Source organism: Pygocentrus nattereri, chromosome 24 (assembly GCF_015220715.1).
Source record: "Pygocentrus nattereri isolate fPygNat1 chromosome 24, fPygNat1.pri, whole genome shotgun sequence".
Classification (NCBI taxonomy): Eukaryota; Metazoa; Chordata; class Actinopteri; order Characiformes; family Serrasalmidae; genus Pygocentrus; species Pygocentrus nattereri.
Genome location: NC_051234.1, coordinates 20,157,411 through 20,174,980, shown reverse-complemented (window position 1 = coordinate 20,174,980; position 17,570 = coordinate 20,157,411). Strand labels below are relative to the sequence as shown.

Below are 17,570 nucleotides of genomic sequence, written 5' to 3'. Positions count from 1 at the left end.
TGTGTGTATGGGGGGGGGTCTAATATCCATTTTGATTGCATCACCTGTCAGCAGCGTCCAATCAGCGTCCACTTTGGGGGCATTAATTGATGAAGGTGTGTCCGCCCGCGCTCACTCTCTCTCTCTGTCAGTGCGTTTGGTGGCTAAACCGGCAGCAGCTGGGGGGGGGATCTCTCTCTCTCTCTCTCTCTCTCTCTCTCTCCTCCTTTTTTCTCCTCCTCACTCTGGCCGAGCTGTTCACCTTCCTTCCTTCCTTCCTTCCTTCCTCTCTCTCCTCGCGCAGTGCAGTGAGGGAGAGCAGGTATAAGAGCGTGCAGCTTTGTGTTTTCTCTTTTTGCGCGAGTGCGCGTGTGTGTATGTGTGTGTGTGTGGGTTGTGGGGGATGTCCACCATCATCATGCTGCACGCAAACCGGTGGACCCATCCTCGCGAGCCCGTCCAGGATGCAAACTTTTGCTCACGCACTGGACCGGTCAGCAGAAGCAACGCCCGCGCGGATGCTTTGAGACTGAAACATTAGCCACAAACAAACAAGCAAACAAACAAAACAAGACAAACCATGCTGTTTCATTTTTCAATGGACGCACACCCACGTGGAGCTCGGTGCTGGAGCGAACGGCGCGAGGAGAAGGTCCGGCAGCAGCAGCAGTGATGGGAGACGTGGAGTTCGGCTTTGAGGAGATGCAGGGGGTGAGGTTGGGTTATCTGGTCATCCAGGGCAAGCAGATGTTCGCGTTGTCCCAGGTGTTCACGGACCTGCTGAAGAACATCCCTCGCACCACGGTGCACAAGCGCATGGACCATCTGAAGGTGCAGAAGCACCGGTGCGACCTGCGCCAGCTGCGCAAGCTCAAAGCCCTAAACTCGGTGGCCTTCCACGCCGCCAAGTGCACGCTCATCTCCCGGGAGGACGTGGAGGCCCTGTACGTGTCCTGCAAGGCGGAGAGAGGCGGCGGCCAGAGGAGGGCGAGAGAGCGCGAGGAGGAGCGCAAGGAGGGGCCGGTGTGGCCCGGCTGGAGCCCGGCGGAGCGCGCGCTGCCCCGGCTGTACGGCGCGGCGTTCGCGCACAACCAGTGCAGCAAGACGAGGCGGAGGCGCCGCTGCTGGAGCAGACGTAGGGGCGCGCGCCGGCTCGTGCTGCTCCCCGGCTGCTGCGCGGAGAGCTGCTGCAGCAGCAGCGACAGCGAGTCGACGTCCAGCAACAACAACGACTCGGACTTCGGCTCCAGCTTGTCCTCCAGCAGCTCGAGCGGCATGAGCACCAGTACCAACTCAGGCACGACGGACGACGAGGAGGAGGACGACGACGACGACGACGACGATGACCACCAAGAGTGCGTCTCGTGCTCGTCGGCCGACGACAGCAGCGACGAGGAGGACAGCTCGTCCAGGTCCGACTCGAGCTCGGCCAGCAGCCGCGTCTCCTCGCAGAGCATCCGCTTCAGGCGCGCGCGGCTCGCCAAAGCGCCCCTGCTCCTGCAGCCCACCTTCCGCTACCGGGAGAGCGAGCGAGCCAGGGCGCTGCGGCAGCTGGACGCGGACGTGGCGAGCTGGAGGAGGGCGGTGGGCAGCTGCTTCTCGGGCAGGCCGCCTCCGCACCTTCACTTTCCTCACCAGCCAAAGACGAGCGGAGTTGGGGCGGTGGGTTTCCCCTACATCGGCTCCCCCAGCGCCAACGGGACGCAGAGGATCCTAGGACTTTCAAACAGATTCCACTCCCTGGTTTCCAGCCCAGAGCGGGACAAAGACAAGCCAAGTGCGCACCACGGCGCTTTCGCGGAGTGCAAACTGCCCAGCCCTGACCTCAAAGTGGCCCTCCGAACGGACGACATCAAGACAGAAGGCGAGGAGAACGGCCACGAAAGCAGCGCTCCGTTTCCCTTCAACCACGTCAAAATCAAAGTGGAGGACCCTCTGGACGACTACGAATATGCAAGCCAAGGCCTCGCCGAGTACTGCAAGAGCAACGGCCTGGATGTAGAAAAGGAGCACTGCAAAGCGACCTCTCCTCCCCCTCCTCCAAACCAGGAGCCCTGCAGTACTTTAAACGCTCACTGCGCCGAGAAAGGAGAGTGCAGGAACGGAGCGAGGGTCAGGAAAAGCCACAGGGTCCCCGTGTGGGGGAAAAAGACGGAAAGCGCGGCCAAAGCGGGAGTTAAAGCGGACAGGAGTCCTCACTGCGCCAGCCACGAGGGATCCGGCGAGGAGTGGACGAACCACGGCAAGCGCGGGCGGCCCACCAGCGGCCTGAAGAGGCCCTTCAACTTCATGGCGAATTTCCCCTCTCCGCCGTCGCTCATCGTCGGCAACGATGGCGATCTGAGTCCCGCGTACTCTCTGAGCTCCTTCAGGAACAAGCAGCTGCCCCACTGCTCGCACCCCGTGTGGACATGGCAGCTCGGTGCTTGCGTTGTACCTCCCCCTCTGAGCCAGAGACTCAGGAAAACAATCCCTTGAACCGGTGTTTCAAGAGGGGTCTTAAAAAACTGTGTCAGGCTCTGGTTTGCTCTTTGCAGTGCTGCAAAACCCCATTAGCATTTTTTTCATTACTGTCATTACGATTAATATTATCATCGTGGTTTTGGGACACTGTGGAATACATTTCAATAAGCTTCCCCATCGAGTGACGTTGGATTGTTTTGCTTTGGCAAAAAAAAACCGAGTGGATTTACGCTTACAGGTTTGCGTGGATGGGATTATAATTTGGTGCCAACATGAGCAGGAACGACTATGAAAAGCTCCAAAACGTAGAATATGTACGTTGGCCTTTCCATTGTGAGTCTATAGGTTGTTGTAGGGTGATTATTTATTTAGCCCAGTTGTTGGTGCAGCCCACCACAGTAAGCCTCAACACAAAGACCCCAGCCCTGCATTACTGACAATCAGGAGCGGTTTGATTTGCACGAGGAAACCTAAAAAAAAAAAAAGAAATAAGAATAATAACAAATGAAAAATGACACCAAATCGCCGTTATGGTTATGATTATGGTTATGGTTCTGGCCATGGCACACGCGGTAATAGTTTGTGGCACCAGTTGAAGCACAAATTCACCATGCATTGCACTTTGACACCATGCTAAGGCTCAAAAGGATCGACTGAAAGATCTCTAGATAGATAAAAAGAAGTAAACAAATAAACGAGCCAGCAAACGTAGCATATCCTCGATTTTTTTTTTTTTTTTGCATGTTCATTAGTTCCATTTCTGGTCTGTAGGGTTGGGTGTGATCCTTCTTTTGTGAAGCCTCAACAAGAAATACAACAGCCCCAGAGTTTATGCAAATGATAGCGTTAAAAAAAAATACCACATTTTTGAACAATTCCGGACGTAATTTTTGCTCACGGATTTATTCCTCTTGATTCATTGATTGTATTCTCATTTCCTGCGGAATGAAGCTGGTCTGTTACCTGGAGCCACTAGAGAGAGAGAGAGAGAGAGAGAGAGAGAGACTCTGTCGTCTCATATCAAAGAAAACTAACGTTCAGGTGTTAAGTTGGTGTTCTCTTTTTTCCATGTAAATGCTTGTGAATGTACTGTTGTTTACCTTAGAGCCAAGCAGAAGGCCCTGTAAAGCAACGAACCTCAAGAGCAAGGCCACAAAGGACTGGGCTCTGAACACGAGCGTGGCCTTTGCATACATTCTGACTTTCTCCATCACAACAACAGAAAGAGAGAAATGTCCAATGCCAATGACTAGTTAGTGCTTTATTTATAGCGGTTGTTTTGGTGGTGGGCGATTTCGCGTTCTTGGCCTTCGTGTTTTTCCTGTAGTTAGGCTTCTGAAGGCCTAGTAGCCCATATGAGTTGCAAAAGGACCTGCAGCGATTAAAATTCTGTTGTTGTTGTTTTTTTTTTTCTAAACAAGAACTATTTTTATGATGGGACCCTGTAATGTACCCTCTCAGCCTCCCGTGTCAAAGTGCACTGTGAACTGACTCGGCGACTGGAGAAAAAAAAAAAACATAAAAAAAGGGAATTTCAGTTTCGCCACATTAGAAGTAGAATGTAAGACTGACACAAATAGTAATGTATGAACGCAGAAAGACTCCACGTAGCCTAGGCCTTTCTATGTAAATGGTCGAGGTGGGCGTCCTCTTTTCTACCCCTCTACTTTTGCTGCAGAATACTTGAGGTCAGGTTTTGACATGATTTTTTTTTAGAAAATAAAAAAAACTACGAAAAAACAAAGCAAAAAAATTGAAGTCACTGGTTGTTTATAAATGCATATTTATTTTTGTGATTTTTTTGTATACCATTGTTGTGTAGGATAAATGCACTCGAATTGAAAACTTGAATGGTGGATTCTGAAGCACTTTCCTTTTGAAATACTCATTAAAATGCATTTGAGTGTACGCTGTGTCGGTCTTCATTTGTTTTGTTTGCATATTTTAATTTTCGCTAATTTATATTCACGTTTGACGCTGTTTTAACAGACTGGGGCAACAACATGTGAGTGAAAATCGCCTTGGTGGACTTTGATTGAAATAACAGACTATGATCATGTAAGTTGTTTATTGTGCGGATTGTAAAGTGGGTTGGGGTGGGGGGAAGGGGCCACAAGCCCTCGATCCTTTGCTCCCCCCGCTTAACAAGCACGCAAGTCATGCCAACAGCTAAGGAGGACCCCATGAAGCAAAAGACACGAGGAGAGCGAGCAGGGCCTTTAATTTTACAGGCAAGCAACACTTCCATACTAGGGACGTTTCAGAATTGGGCTGATGGAGTAGGCTCAACGGTAAAGCAAACTAGCGCATGTTTTCCACCACACATGCGCACAGCTATTGGAATACAACTGAGTCAAACAGGCTTGCAAACAAAATCAGAGGCCTCAAAATGTTATGTGTCCTAAATGGAAATGCTGAAAGTGACAACGATAAAATTCAGTAGCGGTTGTACGCGTCGTCAGGAAATGTTTATTCTCTTTCTTAGCCAAACTGGTGCGTTTAGAGAACGACTGCTGTAACAGTAGGACAGCGATTGGCCTACAATTCATAATAAAATTCATCTTACACTAAAAAACCAGCGCAAATTTTAAGTATAGTTCAGATCATATACATTACATTAGCACTGACACTGCGATCGCAACTCCAAGCTCATTTCCAAACAAAGAGAGGTCAAGAAAAGTCAAGCAGCGCAAATTTCAAACTTTGAAATCTTGCGGTGCTAGAAATTGCGCCTTTTTTATAAATACTAAATTTGCACAAACAGTATTTGCTTCGGATGTAAGTTGTGGGGAGCTGATGGAGGCCTCTCGTTGTTTACTGTTGCTCTGAGGCTCTTATCTCGGCCACACTGTCCCAGTCGAATTATTAAGTTGTATTGAACTGCTGATCAAGCAAACCGGCTAAGTGTCATAGTGTGGCCTATGTGGTACTGCTAAAGGAGCGCTTAGGGTTCAGGGGCTCAGCTGAGGACCGGAAAGGTCAAACATAGGTCTACTGGACAGTGACAAGAATCACAGGCTAATACAAAGAGACCAGCTTTAAATTAATCACCATATATATGATTTTTATTGTTGTTATTTTTTATAATTATTTGCTGTCCGTCTTTTTATGCCAATAATACAAAACATCCTATTGTTCACTTTGGAATATTCGCGTCCAATTGAATTGTATGTAATGAATTTTGCGCCCAAATCTACAATCAAAACAAAACATACCCTCAAAACTTCAGTGAACAACTCTAGTTAGGCTGCATTGTGGCCGAAGCCTTGGTGCTCTTGACCCTAAGTTTGTGAATCGAAGTCAAATAAACAGGTGGTCACTACCAAAACCGCTTGTTTGCGCCCAACACTCTCCTTGATATTTCACGTGCGTGTTTCTGCATGTTTGCTGATGCATCGAGAGGCCGACTGCAACAAATACGAAATAATCAGCTCTGCTGACGCGCTTTTTCCTTTAAAACGAATACAAAAGACAGACAATGTCAATAGTGGCTTCCTGCGGGCGAGCATTGTTGCATACCTGTTAAAAGTTTCAATCAGGTGAACTCGCCTAATACAATTTCTCTACAGACCACCGCGATGCAAAACCAGAGTCTGCTTGACTGCGGTAATCCCAGCAGCTGACGCTATTCCTTCACTTGAGGAACGTTGTTGAAAGGTTTGGCGCAAAGAATCTTAAAGCTTAGACGAAAGTCCTTGCGGTTTTTCAACTAGTCTTATGGAGTAATTGGCCTCATATGTGGACAGACCTTACGATTCCAACCCCCCTCCAAAAAAGGACACACTAATCCAAGGGTGAGAGATAAAACGCGCGTGCTTTAACTGGGTTACATCTCTTGTCCAGACTAATTAGGCTACTGTGAGGCTGGTTACTGGCTTTAATAAAATAAATAAATAAATAAATAAATAAACATTTGAAAGAAACCCCCCCCTTAAAGCATTTCAAATTTGATAAAAAATGGAAACACGTTTTTGGAAACAGAGTAAATGCAAAAAAAAAAAAAAATGCACGGAAGTTGCCAGAAGGAGCCAAACATTCAGCACCTTTGTAATAAATAAATAAATAAATCTAATATTTCCACTCACTTTACAAAAGAGGTTAACAGGGAATATCAGTTTGGACGCCGAACAGCGGGGGCTGTTTCAGGCGCAATGTCTCCAGGCGTCTAAACTGAGCGCAGGAGTTTCTATATAGAATCTTCATAGCTTCTTTAGCAAACCCTTGCCGTCATAAGTCGCTGGTGGCCTCCAGCTGAAGCGCTAAGCACAGCTGGAGTGGCTCCTAAAAACGGGAATGATTTGATTTGTCAAACCCGCAAGCAGTTGTGCGTTTCTCTCGGGGATAATGGCACCTCTTCTGCGCGAGCTTTGTTTGGTGGGAAAGGGGGCAGCGGGGCTGAGCGAGCTCCAAACAATGCCATATCTCAATCAGTTCAGTTTGATTGACACGGGGCTCCTCGTGGAGCTCAGGGCTAGAGGGCCTTGGGGTGAATGAACACAACACGCATCCTGAACGGATATTTTGTCCTCAAACAAGAGAGGAAAATGCACCCCCCCCACCCCCCGTTTCAGAAACCCCCCCAGCCCAGGCAGCCTAGACCACTCTTCAACAGTTTAACAACGAAAATTAGTCAGACGACTAAGAAACCCAGTTCGGATTTCAAGTGGATTAGATGTGGACGGTGAAAGTGGGGTTATTGAAGCCTGCCTGCATCCGCACACCAACTACACGTCTCAACAGCAGTCCGGGTGCATGAGCAGCGTGTTTCAGCGTGATTTCTGACTCTTCCCATGTAAAAACACTCTACCTCTCTCTAATTGATGTGTTGATCATTTGTACTTTTTAGCAGTTCATTGAGCACGACTTTCATATTGCCACTAAACGTGACCAGAGAAACGCCGTTATCAGTCGCGACTTTATCTACACTTTCTAGCTCGTTTATTTCCTGCTTGTAAACTGATTTCCTCTAAAACAGCGCAGGAACACTGACTGCTGATAAGCTGCTCATAAATATTCAAGTACTGTTTTTTTAAACGTGATAGTCAAGGCTTACATCACCTTCATATGATCGTTCATGCTTATATCTTGCGAATATAGCATAAACCTTTCACAAGCACTAAACTGTTGCTTTTTAAATACAACTTTCCAGGTTTATTCAGTCTCAATATATTGTCTTCCTGCAAATGTGACCTGAGCATTTCATCACATCTAAAGTATTCAAGGCTTATTTCGTCTCAATGTGATATTTAATGCTTTTCTCGCAAGTACGTCACGAGCGGTTCATACACAGTGAAGTATTTTTTATTTGATATTCAATGCTTATTTCCAAAAGCTGCTTTTGACTCAATATGATTATCAGTGCCTGTGTCGCATTGTTAATAGGACATAAGCTGCTCGTAAATACAAAGTATTGACTCTTAAATAGGATATTCAATTCTTATTTTGTCCTAACATGATATTCAATGCTCGTGTTGTCGAATGAATCCAGCTGTTCATAGATACTAAAGCACGGCTTTTAAAGTGACATCCAATATAACCGGGTATGATATTCAATGCTCGTTCAATGCTTGTTTACAATAAAATATGACAAGATGATATTCAACGCTTATTCACTTTTAATATGATATTCTACGCTTATTCACTTTTAATATGATACTCAACGCTTTTTTGACTCTCAATATGACATTCAATGCTTATTTACTCTCGAGATGATACTGGAGGTCTATTCAATTTGAATATGATAGTCAATGCTTATTTCATTTCTAATTTTGCTTAATTCGTCTGAATATGACGTTTAATGCCTGTGTCTTCTTTTAAACGGGACACAAGCTGTTGATAAATATTTATTTTAAACTGTGTTATTCAGTGCCCATGCGCGTTAAGAGGCTAACCTTTAAATAAAAAGCAAGAAAATTTGAAAAAGGTTCTTTCGTGACGGTTCCACAAGGAAGAACCACCGCCTGACAGAGAACCCGATGATGTGCAAGAGATGTGAATTTCTGGAAATATATGTGCAGCAGCTGAATGAATGAATCTACTCCATAAAGATGAGCGGCCTCCAGCCCTTCAACACCAGCACAGCCTCTCAGCTTTGGGGAGGTTAGAAGTGTACAACTAAAAGGAGAATATGAAATATAAACACGGGGTCATTTATTAAGAGATGCTGAGCCAGAGGTCGACAACAGGCTGGAGCTCTGCACATTCTTACAAAGATGGTTCTTCATTGGTTCTTTAGTAAACTACATATAGCATTTGCATGGTTAAAAGGTTCTTGGAGAATGTGTTGTATAGCACCAGAAAGTTCTGCTGCTGTTACGATGTCCAGCATGTGACCCTTTTTGGGTCTAAACTTTTATATAGAACCTATTTGAACTTTTTTGAACAGATTCTCCATCAGTCTCACCACGCAAAGAATCATTTAGACAAGCAAATGGTTCTCTGAACGTTCATGATTCTACATAGTGTACAAAAGAACCTTTGAAGAACCACCGTTTTAGAAGTGTGAACAAACGTTTAATCGGTCGTTCTTTCGTTCAGACACTGTGCTGGGATGCTTGTTTCATTAAGACAGCAGGAGGTGGTTTTCTCCGCGTGTTCACTGAGGACAGGAGATCAAACGATAGAAGATGAACGAGGTGAATTGTCCATTTGAAACTTCTTCATTCAGAAACGTTGACAGTAATCCACACCGTGATATTCTCCACTCGGAGTGCGTGTGTTTCATGAGTCTGAATAAGAGATACTGCGACTGTCTCGGGCTCTCTTCCAGTCTCAAAAAAACTCTCCAGTCTGCAAAAAAATATGTTTCAGCCTGATCTGATGATTTGATTCAGCTCCAGCTGCAGCAGGAGGTGGTCATCTAGTCCAGGTTCGAAGCACATTCCTGGGTGTTTTACAAACCGTGAGGAAAGCGATGTGCTCAGAGATCCCAGTTCATTTTTAGTCTGTGAAATGCAGTTTGTAATTTTCGTCTCGTGTTAAATTTCACTCTGTGTGTTGGTTCGGCTCCTGATTCTGATTCTGTCTCTCGCTTTGGAGCTTCAGCTTTGATTTTAGATCAAAACGAGAACAACAGAATCTCTAGTTCTTGGGCTGAGCGATGGACTCACTAAGATGTTCCACAGCAGTTCTATAATTCAATAAGCTACTTCTTCTTGGAAAGGTGCTTTTAGTTTTACTCAACTGAGGGAACAATACTTTTACTGGAGGATGTATTTGAGATATTCTCTATCAGACAGAAAATGAACAAGATGGGTGAGCATTTCCTATTTTGGGACAGAGGAAAACAGCTTGAAAAATAAAGAAAAAACAAAATGTAAACAAACAAATATTAATAGGGATATCAAATATTTAGAATATAGATATGTATATATATATAATACACACAAAATTAGATTTTTATTCCTGATTTCTTTTTGTATATATATTAAATTCATATATTAAAAGCTTAGTAAAATCCCTAAAAACACACCTAACAAGGCTTTCTGTCTGAATGCTGAGCTGATTCGCATGAGGCTTCATTAACCAACGTTAGGCCTCCCTGACTGAGTCTTTCCAACATTTCCTTCTCATTTTCCTTACACCTGAATGTTGTTCCTATTGAACTATTAGACTCGTCTTCCACAGTTGGCTTAGACTTGTGTCGTATTCATACAGCATGCTTTAAAAATCTGCCTCAGCTTTAATCGGGCTGCAAACAGAAAGGCGAGTCTGCTCTGTGTTAAACAAACCAGCGCCAGAAAACCGTTTAACAGCCTTCTATTCTGAACCAGTTCATATTAACAAAACAGAAAACAACAAAGATAATTACTGGAAAATTTACTAAGGAAATTGTATTTTGCTCTCTCCCTTTTTTCAACCTGGTAAGCCAGAGGAAGTCTGGGGACCAGAAGACGGGGATTTTTTGCATCATTCTTCTTAGACTTTGCCTAAAACTGGGCGAAAAAACTATAAAACACAGTAGAGCGGGGTGAACACTTTACAACGAGCCAATTCTATTGCACTATAACGAACAAATTACGTTTAAATTCGATGTTTTTTTTTGTTGTTGTTCCCCCGTTTGCCACATGTGAGCCGACGGTCAGAGATCAGAATCGGATTTAAGACTAAAACAATAATAATAATTTTTTTTTTTTTTGGAAAAAGTAGCGATAAAACGACCCGCGTCCGCCAGTTTGTTCAGGGAGGCTGAGTAAGAGCTAAACCGCCGCTGTAACCCAAACATATTCCTTCCTTTAGAAGGACAAAGACCAGGCTGTGAGGGCTGCAGCAGCGCAAAGGCACTAATTTCACCTTTTCAGCAGATTTCTGTTTCTATATTTTCTCCCCAGCTGTGATTAATCTCGATAAAACAGCTCAGAAACGACACGTTTGGGTTTAAAAGCCCGAGAAAAACGGAAAAAGAGCGAACTGAGCGCCGCAGAGGCGTGAAAACAGAGCAGAAGACCGGCCTGAGAACGAGGACTGAAACGTTTAAGTGAAGCAGTTTTGTTGGGTCAAGCTGCATTTGGACCCCCCGTTGGACCCCGAGTCGGTCGCACTGACCGTTAGGTGGTCGTGTTTTAATAAGTAAAGCTGGCGGACGCTGACAGGTCTTCTGCTGAAGAGCAGCCGTGGCGCACCGCCAGCTGGAAACTCGACGTGCTGCCAGCGCCCTCTATGCGCAGAGCGGAAATACTGCAGCCTCCTCTCTTAAAGGGGAGGACAGCAGCATTTAAGGTGGACCGGGCTAGTTCCACACCGCAGCTCAAAGCTGCATCTGCGATCAGACGGAAAGCGGTTTAGACGTTTAAAAAACCTGTATTTTCTGTCAGTTTGCATCAGTGAAGGCGCTCAGGTCACCGCGGAATTTTATTTTCTCTTCTGTTTGCGTTTGTAATGGATTGGAATGAGACTCCGATCACTTTTAAGGTAAAATAGCGTGTGTTTACACACCAGCGCAGTTTAGTTCCGCACCTGCCATCCGCGTGCTCCGCGGCGCGCTTACCTGGCTCAGGTGTGCATAAAGCGGGAAAATAGGTAATCAAATGCTGACTACACTCTTCAACAAGATGGTTCTTCAAGGGTTCTTTAGTAAAGGAAAGGGCTCTATGAGTTATATAGAACCATTCCAGATTCCTGGACAATGTGTAGTATATGGTTCTATATAGAATCGTTTTGAACATGGTTCTAGCACCTAAAAGGGTTCCTCTACTGTTAGAATCTTGACGTCGTTACAAGCGCAGAACCTTTTTTTGACGCTACATAGAACCACTTACAACACATTCTCCATCACTTAAGTATAAAATCATCACCATCATTTAAGCATAAAATGCTCCTGTGAGGAACTCATGGTTCTAAAAAGAACCATTCCCTTTACTAAAGAACCCTTGAATATCCCCATCTTTTAAATAGTGTATCTGAGGGTCCCACCGGACTGTGAAGCCACCCGTTTTATCGCTTTTCTTTGCGTGTCCTGAAGTACCGCCCTGTTGATGAGAGTGTATTAAAGAAATGATGAATTCATTCAAATGTGTCGTGTTTTGTGAACCGCGCATGAGAACCGGCGTTGCAATGGATTTTCGAGGGACGTGAGTTCAGAGCTGCCTGGAGGTTAACGCGCTCCAGAAGCGCCGCTCAGTTTCTAAACTGCTGCTTAAAAGTTTGCGCTCACATTTTACGGAGGAAAAGCGGCGACGGTTCTTTCTTTACGGCCACAGACCGCATAGACACTGCGCTCTTTGACGAGATCCGACCTACAGCCGCTCTTTGAGATGCCGAATGCATCGGACTGAGCTGATGAAGAACGTGATGGTTACCTGTGGAGTTAAGCAGCAGCGTAATTGCTCTGCACGGTTGGAATCGGAGATCCACTTCAAAGCTTATTTGCTCGTACAAGAACCTCACTGCAATCGAAATGTGGCATTTCATTTTCTAAACTCTGGTTCTTCAAGGGTTCTTTAGTAAAAGCAACGGTCATACATACTACAGCGAACGTTTTGGCTCTTCCCTGTGCTGGAAACCTGGTGTTTATGGTTCTTAAAAGGATCTTTTAGACTGATTCGAAACAGCACATAAAAACTTCTGGAACCCTCTCTTCTAATTTAGTTAAGTGCCTTCCCTCCACTGCTTGGGCCAACGTCAAACAAAATTCAGCCTCTTCTCTTCGTGGACCTGAAAAAGAAGCTCATCCTTGTGTTGGTTTCTGCTCTTCTGCAGGAAAGTCCTTTAATATGTCCTTTATAACGTCCAGCGTTATATTTAACGTTCAACATGCTCCGTGTTACGTGGAAGAATTCAATCTTTGTCAAGAATGTCTGCAAAAGCTGTGCCACTAAAATTTTACACACACATTTTATATATATATACACACACACACACATATATATACACACATACATATATATACAAATACACACACACACACATCCATATATATATAGTTATGAACACAAAAATTGATTGTCAATTTTTTGCCAATTGAGTTGGTGCTCTAATGTTGACTAATGATTGATGCAGGCAGCTGTTAATCAAGAGAGTAAAACTAAGTAATAAACATAATAAGCAAGAGGACCCCCAGTTCTTTAGGTTACTGTCCACATTGCTCAAGGGGAATCCATAAATTTAAAGCTGGTAGATGAAACCAGTCATTCAGACTGATTTGATGTGAACTGTACTGTCCTCCAGTCGGAACTGTTCTCAGTGGTAGTGACAGGAACCAGAAATCTGGAGTTTAATGTCTCTAAAATCTCCCTCGCAGTAAATCCTTCAATGAATATGCTGCCTGATGCCAGAGACATTGTTTTATGAAAGTTCTGACCATAAGTGTATTTGTTTTCTCTGTTAATGTCAGAGAGTTACATGCAGGGCGTTGCAAGTAGAGGTTGGGTGACATGGAAAAATATATCATACCTAAAGAAAATGTCACAATATTTCATTTTTCTGACATCTGATAATGAACAGACTAAAAAAGAACCTACACTAAGAAAACTACACTATCAAAATTAGGAATGCGATCATGTGTTCAACATTTTAGTCTGCACTGCACTAAATCCAATTAAACACAACTACTAATGCTCTGTTTAATGAAGCATAAAGTTGATCAGTGTTAGTAAACTAGAGAAGATACCCACAGTATACTCAGAAAACGTTTTGTGATGTACATGATCACAATAACCATAAGTACAGTCATAGTGCTTAAAGAAAAAAGGCAACTGTTCATTTTGGACTCACACACTCACACACTCACACAGCAGCTTCTCCCTCTGGGTCGCTGGGGGTGCTGGAGCTTATCCCAGCTGTCATCGGACAGAAGATACACCTTGGACAAGTCTCCAGTCCATTGCAGGGCATCACTTTGGATAGTCAAATAAAAATAAAAAAACATTTCACATCAAACCACTGAATGACTTTCCTGAGCTCAAATGGTTGAATAATGCTTAAATTGTGGCAAGTTGGTGGAATTCTCCTTGAAGGCCCTTCAATAAATATGAAGCTCTGACGCAGCCAGAATTGCAAAGTGCTTTATTGTTTTGAGCGATGCTTCTGAAATGGAGTGTAGTATACTGGTTAACATCAAACCATGAGCCAGCCTCTTCCTCTGGACTTCCACAACCACGGAGCATACGCACACGCACGCACACATACATGGGTATGATGAAGACATCCATCCATCCATCCATCCATCCATCCATCCATCCATCCATCCATCCATCCATCCAGTCATTCATCCAGTCATTCATCCAGTCATTCATCCATCTCTACGTAAACAGGACATGTTCGCCACATTTAGAGCCTAAATGTTAAAAAAAATGAACATTAAACTCAAAAGCACAACACAGTTTCCAAAAAAAGCTTGTTAATGGACTTCCCAATTTGCTGAACGTTGGGGGAGAGCTGGGCTTTTTGGCAAAAAAAAAATAAAGAAAGAAAAACAGTAAATGAAGAGCAAATAGAGTTTGTTTTTTGTTTTTAAAGGCAGGTGATGAAGCTGTTTAGCACGATCAGCCCCTGCAACAGAGCGGCTTTAGAGCAGATGGGTTTTTCCTCCTTATAAATGTGAGGACTTGTGGTTGGATTGGATGTTTTTCCCTCTTCTTCTTTTTTTCCCCAAAAAAATGCACAAAGAAAACAAAAACGATGATTACACCACTGCGCGAGCGTTGTAAAATAAACAAAACAAAACAAAAAAAACAACAATAAAGAAAGGATTCTAACACAGATTAGAGATAATAATACTGAGATTAAACTGGTTTAGGAGACTGTTAACATGATGACCAGCTCAAAAGAGTCTCTCCTCCCCGTGGCCATGCACACTCACCACTGCTGGACTGCGGGCCTCTTTCCACTGTGGACTCCAACTGCTAATGACAGCAATAGCATATTACACAGAAAAACAATGAGAACAGTGATTTTTTTTTCTTCTTTTTTTCCTCAACCACCCTAATATTAGAAAATAACCTCTGAAAAAAACAAAGATTAAAAAATACAAAATTAAATAATTTGGAGTAAAAAGGCACAACTCTTGCACAGTGTATACATTGCTGACACAGTATAAAGCAGGTTTAGGACAGTCTGAAATTACAGATTTTGTTTTCCTCTCTTTTGCAGGGGTGGCTATTCAGGACTCAACCAGGCTGGACAGGGCAAACAAATGCAAACATGCATCTTTTTTTTTTCCTTTCTTTCTTACAGTACATATGAGTACAATTTTAAAAACGGAAACATTCTTCATTTATCACTTTCCACTCAATAGTGATGTGCTGCTTAAAAATTCAGACAGTCGTGTGTACGGATGATTTAAAAAGCAAAGTAAAAATTGTGCATGTAATCAAAACAAAAAACAAACACACAAGGAGGCTTATTTCTGAATTAGAATTCATAAGTCATTAAGTCATATGTTACGATCTAGATTGTGTTAGCTAGTTCCATCAATGCAGTTGACAAAACTCTTCTCACCTTGCACAGGCGTGGGGTTTCCCTTGTAAATACCACTTTGCAGAACCAATGGGATTATTTGAACATTTGGTTCATTAATGTGCAAAATATACAATACATTGCTGATTCTACTGCCAATTAAAAGAAAAAAAACAGAAAAAGTTCACGAGACATACAAGACTTAAGGAAAACTGGCCAAAAAAAAAAAAATAAATTCACAACAACACAGCACCCCCCCCTTTCTTAAAATCCCTCCATCTCCCCACCCCGCCCCCAGGAACACTGTAATATTACACGCATGAGTGCGTATCAGTACGACGCGAGAGGTAAACTATGGGCCGCCTGTTGAAGACAAGCAAATGCGTGTGAACACGAAAACACGGGCTGCATTCAATAGTGCCTCATAGTGCTATTGTTGCAGTATGTAACAGACAAAAAAAAAAAGGATCCTACTTAAAAAGTGCAACAGTTTAAGGTGCTGATGGCAAATGAAAGGTCAATAGATTCTCTTTTAATGGTCGTCATGGATGACTGAAGAGATGCCACCAATGCTGTTGCTTCGGCTTCTTTTGCACTCCACGAAAAATCTCCATTTAGATCTTTAAAAAAAAAAAAAAAAAACAGCCCAAAAAAAAAAAAAAAAAGAACCACCACCACACGCATCCGAAACACTGTAGGAGCATGCAAAACAGTCAGATGGGCTGCTCTGCTGTCAAATCAAATGCTGTGTGCTTCTTCACCCTTCGTGAATGGAGCTCAAGAGACGCTTTTCTTTTTTTTGCGGTCAGAAGGTAGTCCGGAGAAAATTAGCGTGCGGATATTTGAGAGCGCGCTGAGGTGTCAAGTGCTGTAGCCCACTGCTCATTGGATACACATGCTGGAAAGCACTAGTAAAGCTGCTGGCTGCGACAGACGGAGCAAGCTGAGGCAGGACGAGGGACATGTGAAGAAATAGGTTCAGGTTTAGGTGAACAGGTTGGGGTTTTTGGATGAACAGATTTAGGTTCAGGTAGGACAGAATGGATTTCAGGTTGCTGGATGAATAGGTGTAGGTTCATGTTCAGGGTAAACATGTGTAGGTTCAGGTTCAGAAGGATGATTAGGTGCTTGGCGACTGGCTCGCATGGAAGACAGCTTCACAGTTCCTTTTTTATTTACCGAAGTTCTTGAGTTCTACAAGCGGCCGAAAGCGCCCATTCATCTGCTTCTCCTAGGCTTGGCCTCTATTCTGAGGCCTCCTTCAACACGTGTAGTCCGTTCACCGTTTGCTGAGCCGCAATCCATTGCATTTTGCTCTCTCTTTCCCCTTTCACTTAAAAAAAGGAAGGCAAAATAACAAAAGGGAAAAACACAAAAAAAACCCCACAATGCCATGAGGGACATGCATCAGAAAGCAAAAAACAAAACAAAAAAAAATATATATCCATATCTCCCCAAAAAGATTTATACTTGTTCTATTTCATCACCCTTATGGTCCCACAAAAAACAAAAACAAACAAAAACAAAAATGAAAAATGTAAACGAATGGTGGTTGTAGCTGCTGTAAGGGTGCCCCCTGCCACAGAAGGAGTGAGCACATTTCAGCACCCCTCCCTTAGCATCCCTCTTTGACCCCATGGACTCTGCTTGGCTCTGCCCCAGGTTAGGGCAGGATGGTGGTGATGAAGTCATAGAATCTCTTCGAGTACTGTTCTGGGTTCACGGTGGAAATCTCTGCCCCAGCCTAAAAAAAAGAGCAAGGAAAAGAAAGAGTGCTGCTATTGAAACTGTAGAAAAACATGCATATCTTGGCTCGGTTACTGATAAAAACTTGAATACGGATTAGAAAGTTAAAAGCTAAGTTAAGTTGGCATGAGAATGATGTCTATTTGTCTATTTAAAAGTCTTATTTTGACTGTGATTGCATGCTATGGACAAAACATCTATTAGTAGTAATATTGTAAAGGCTGCTGCTAAAGTGATTATATATACATACATACACACACACACACACACACACACACACATACACACACATACACACACATACACACACATACACACACATACACACACACACACACACATACTAGTATTCTGACCAAATAACTACCAGGGTTGCATGATATGGAGGGTAACAATGCGAATAACTCTTCGGATGTTACAATGGCAACATGAGGTGCAATGAAACAAAGAGTGTCAAACTGGTAGTATAAGACCTAGAATAAATAGAA

The 17,570-nt window shown here is 43.7% G+C and overlaps 2 protein-coding genes across 3 annotated transcripts in view; one reads left to right on the top strand and one right to left on the bottom strand.

The window, feature by feature from the left end:
- Positions 1-405: 405 nt before the first annotated feature.
- Positions 406-4,350, top strand: skida1 (SKI/DACH domain containing 1). Its single transcript, XM_017718105.2, has one exon. It carries the CDS (start codon positions 652-654, stop codon positions 2,455-2,457), a length of 1,806 nt encoding a protein of 601 aa, XP_017573594.1. The 5' UTR covers positions 406-651; the 3' UTR covers positions 2,458-4,350.
- Positions 4,351-15,629: 11,279 nt separating this feature from the next.
- pip4k2aa (phosphatidylinositol-5-phosphate 4-kinase, type II, alpha a) overlaps positions 15,630-17,570 on the bottom strand; it is a 51,397-nt gene continuing 49,456 nt past the window's right edge. For both annotated transcript variants that reach the window (XM_037533837.1, XM_017718117.2), the window contains one exon: positions 15,630-17,080. In XM_037533837.1, the coding sequence (XP_037389734.1) occupies positions 17,000-17,080 (81 nt within the window). In that variant the 3' untranslated portion in view covers positions 15,630-16,999. The remainder of the gene's footprint in view (positions 17,081-17,570) is intronic.

Coding starts and splice junctions, on each gene's coding strand:
- skida1 (XM_017718105.2), top strand. CDS start 652: ATGGGAGACGTGGAGTTCGGCTTTGAGGAGATGCAGGGGGTGAGGTTG.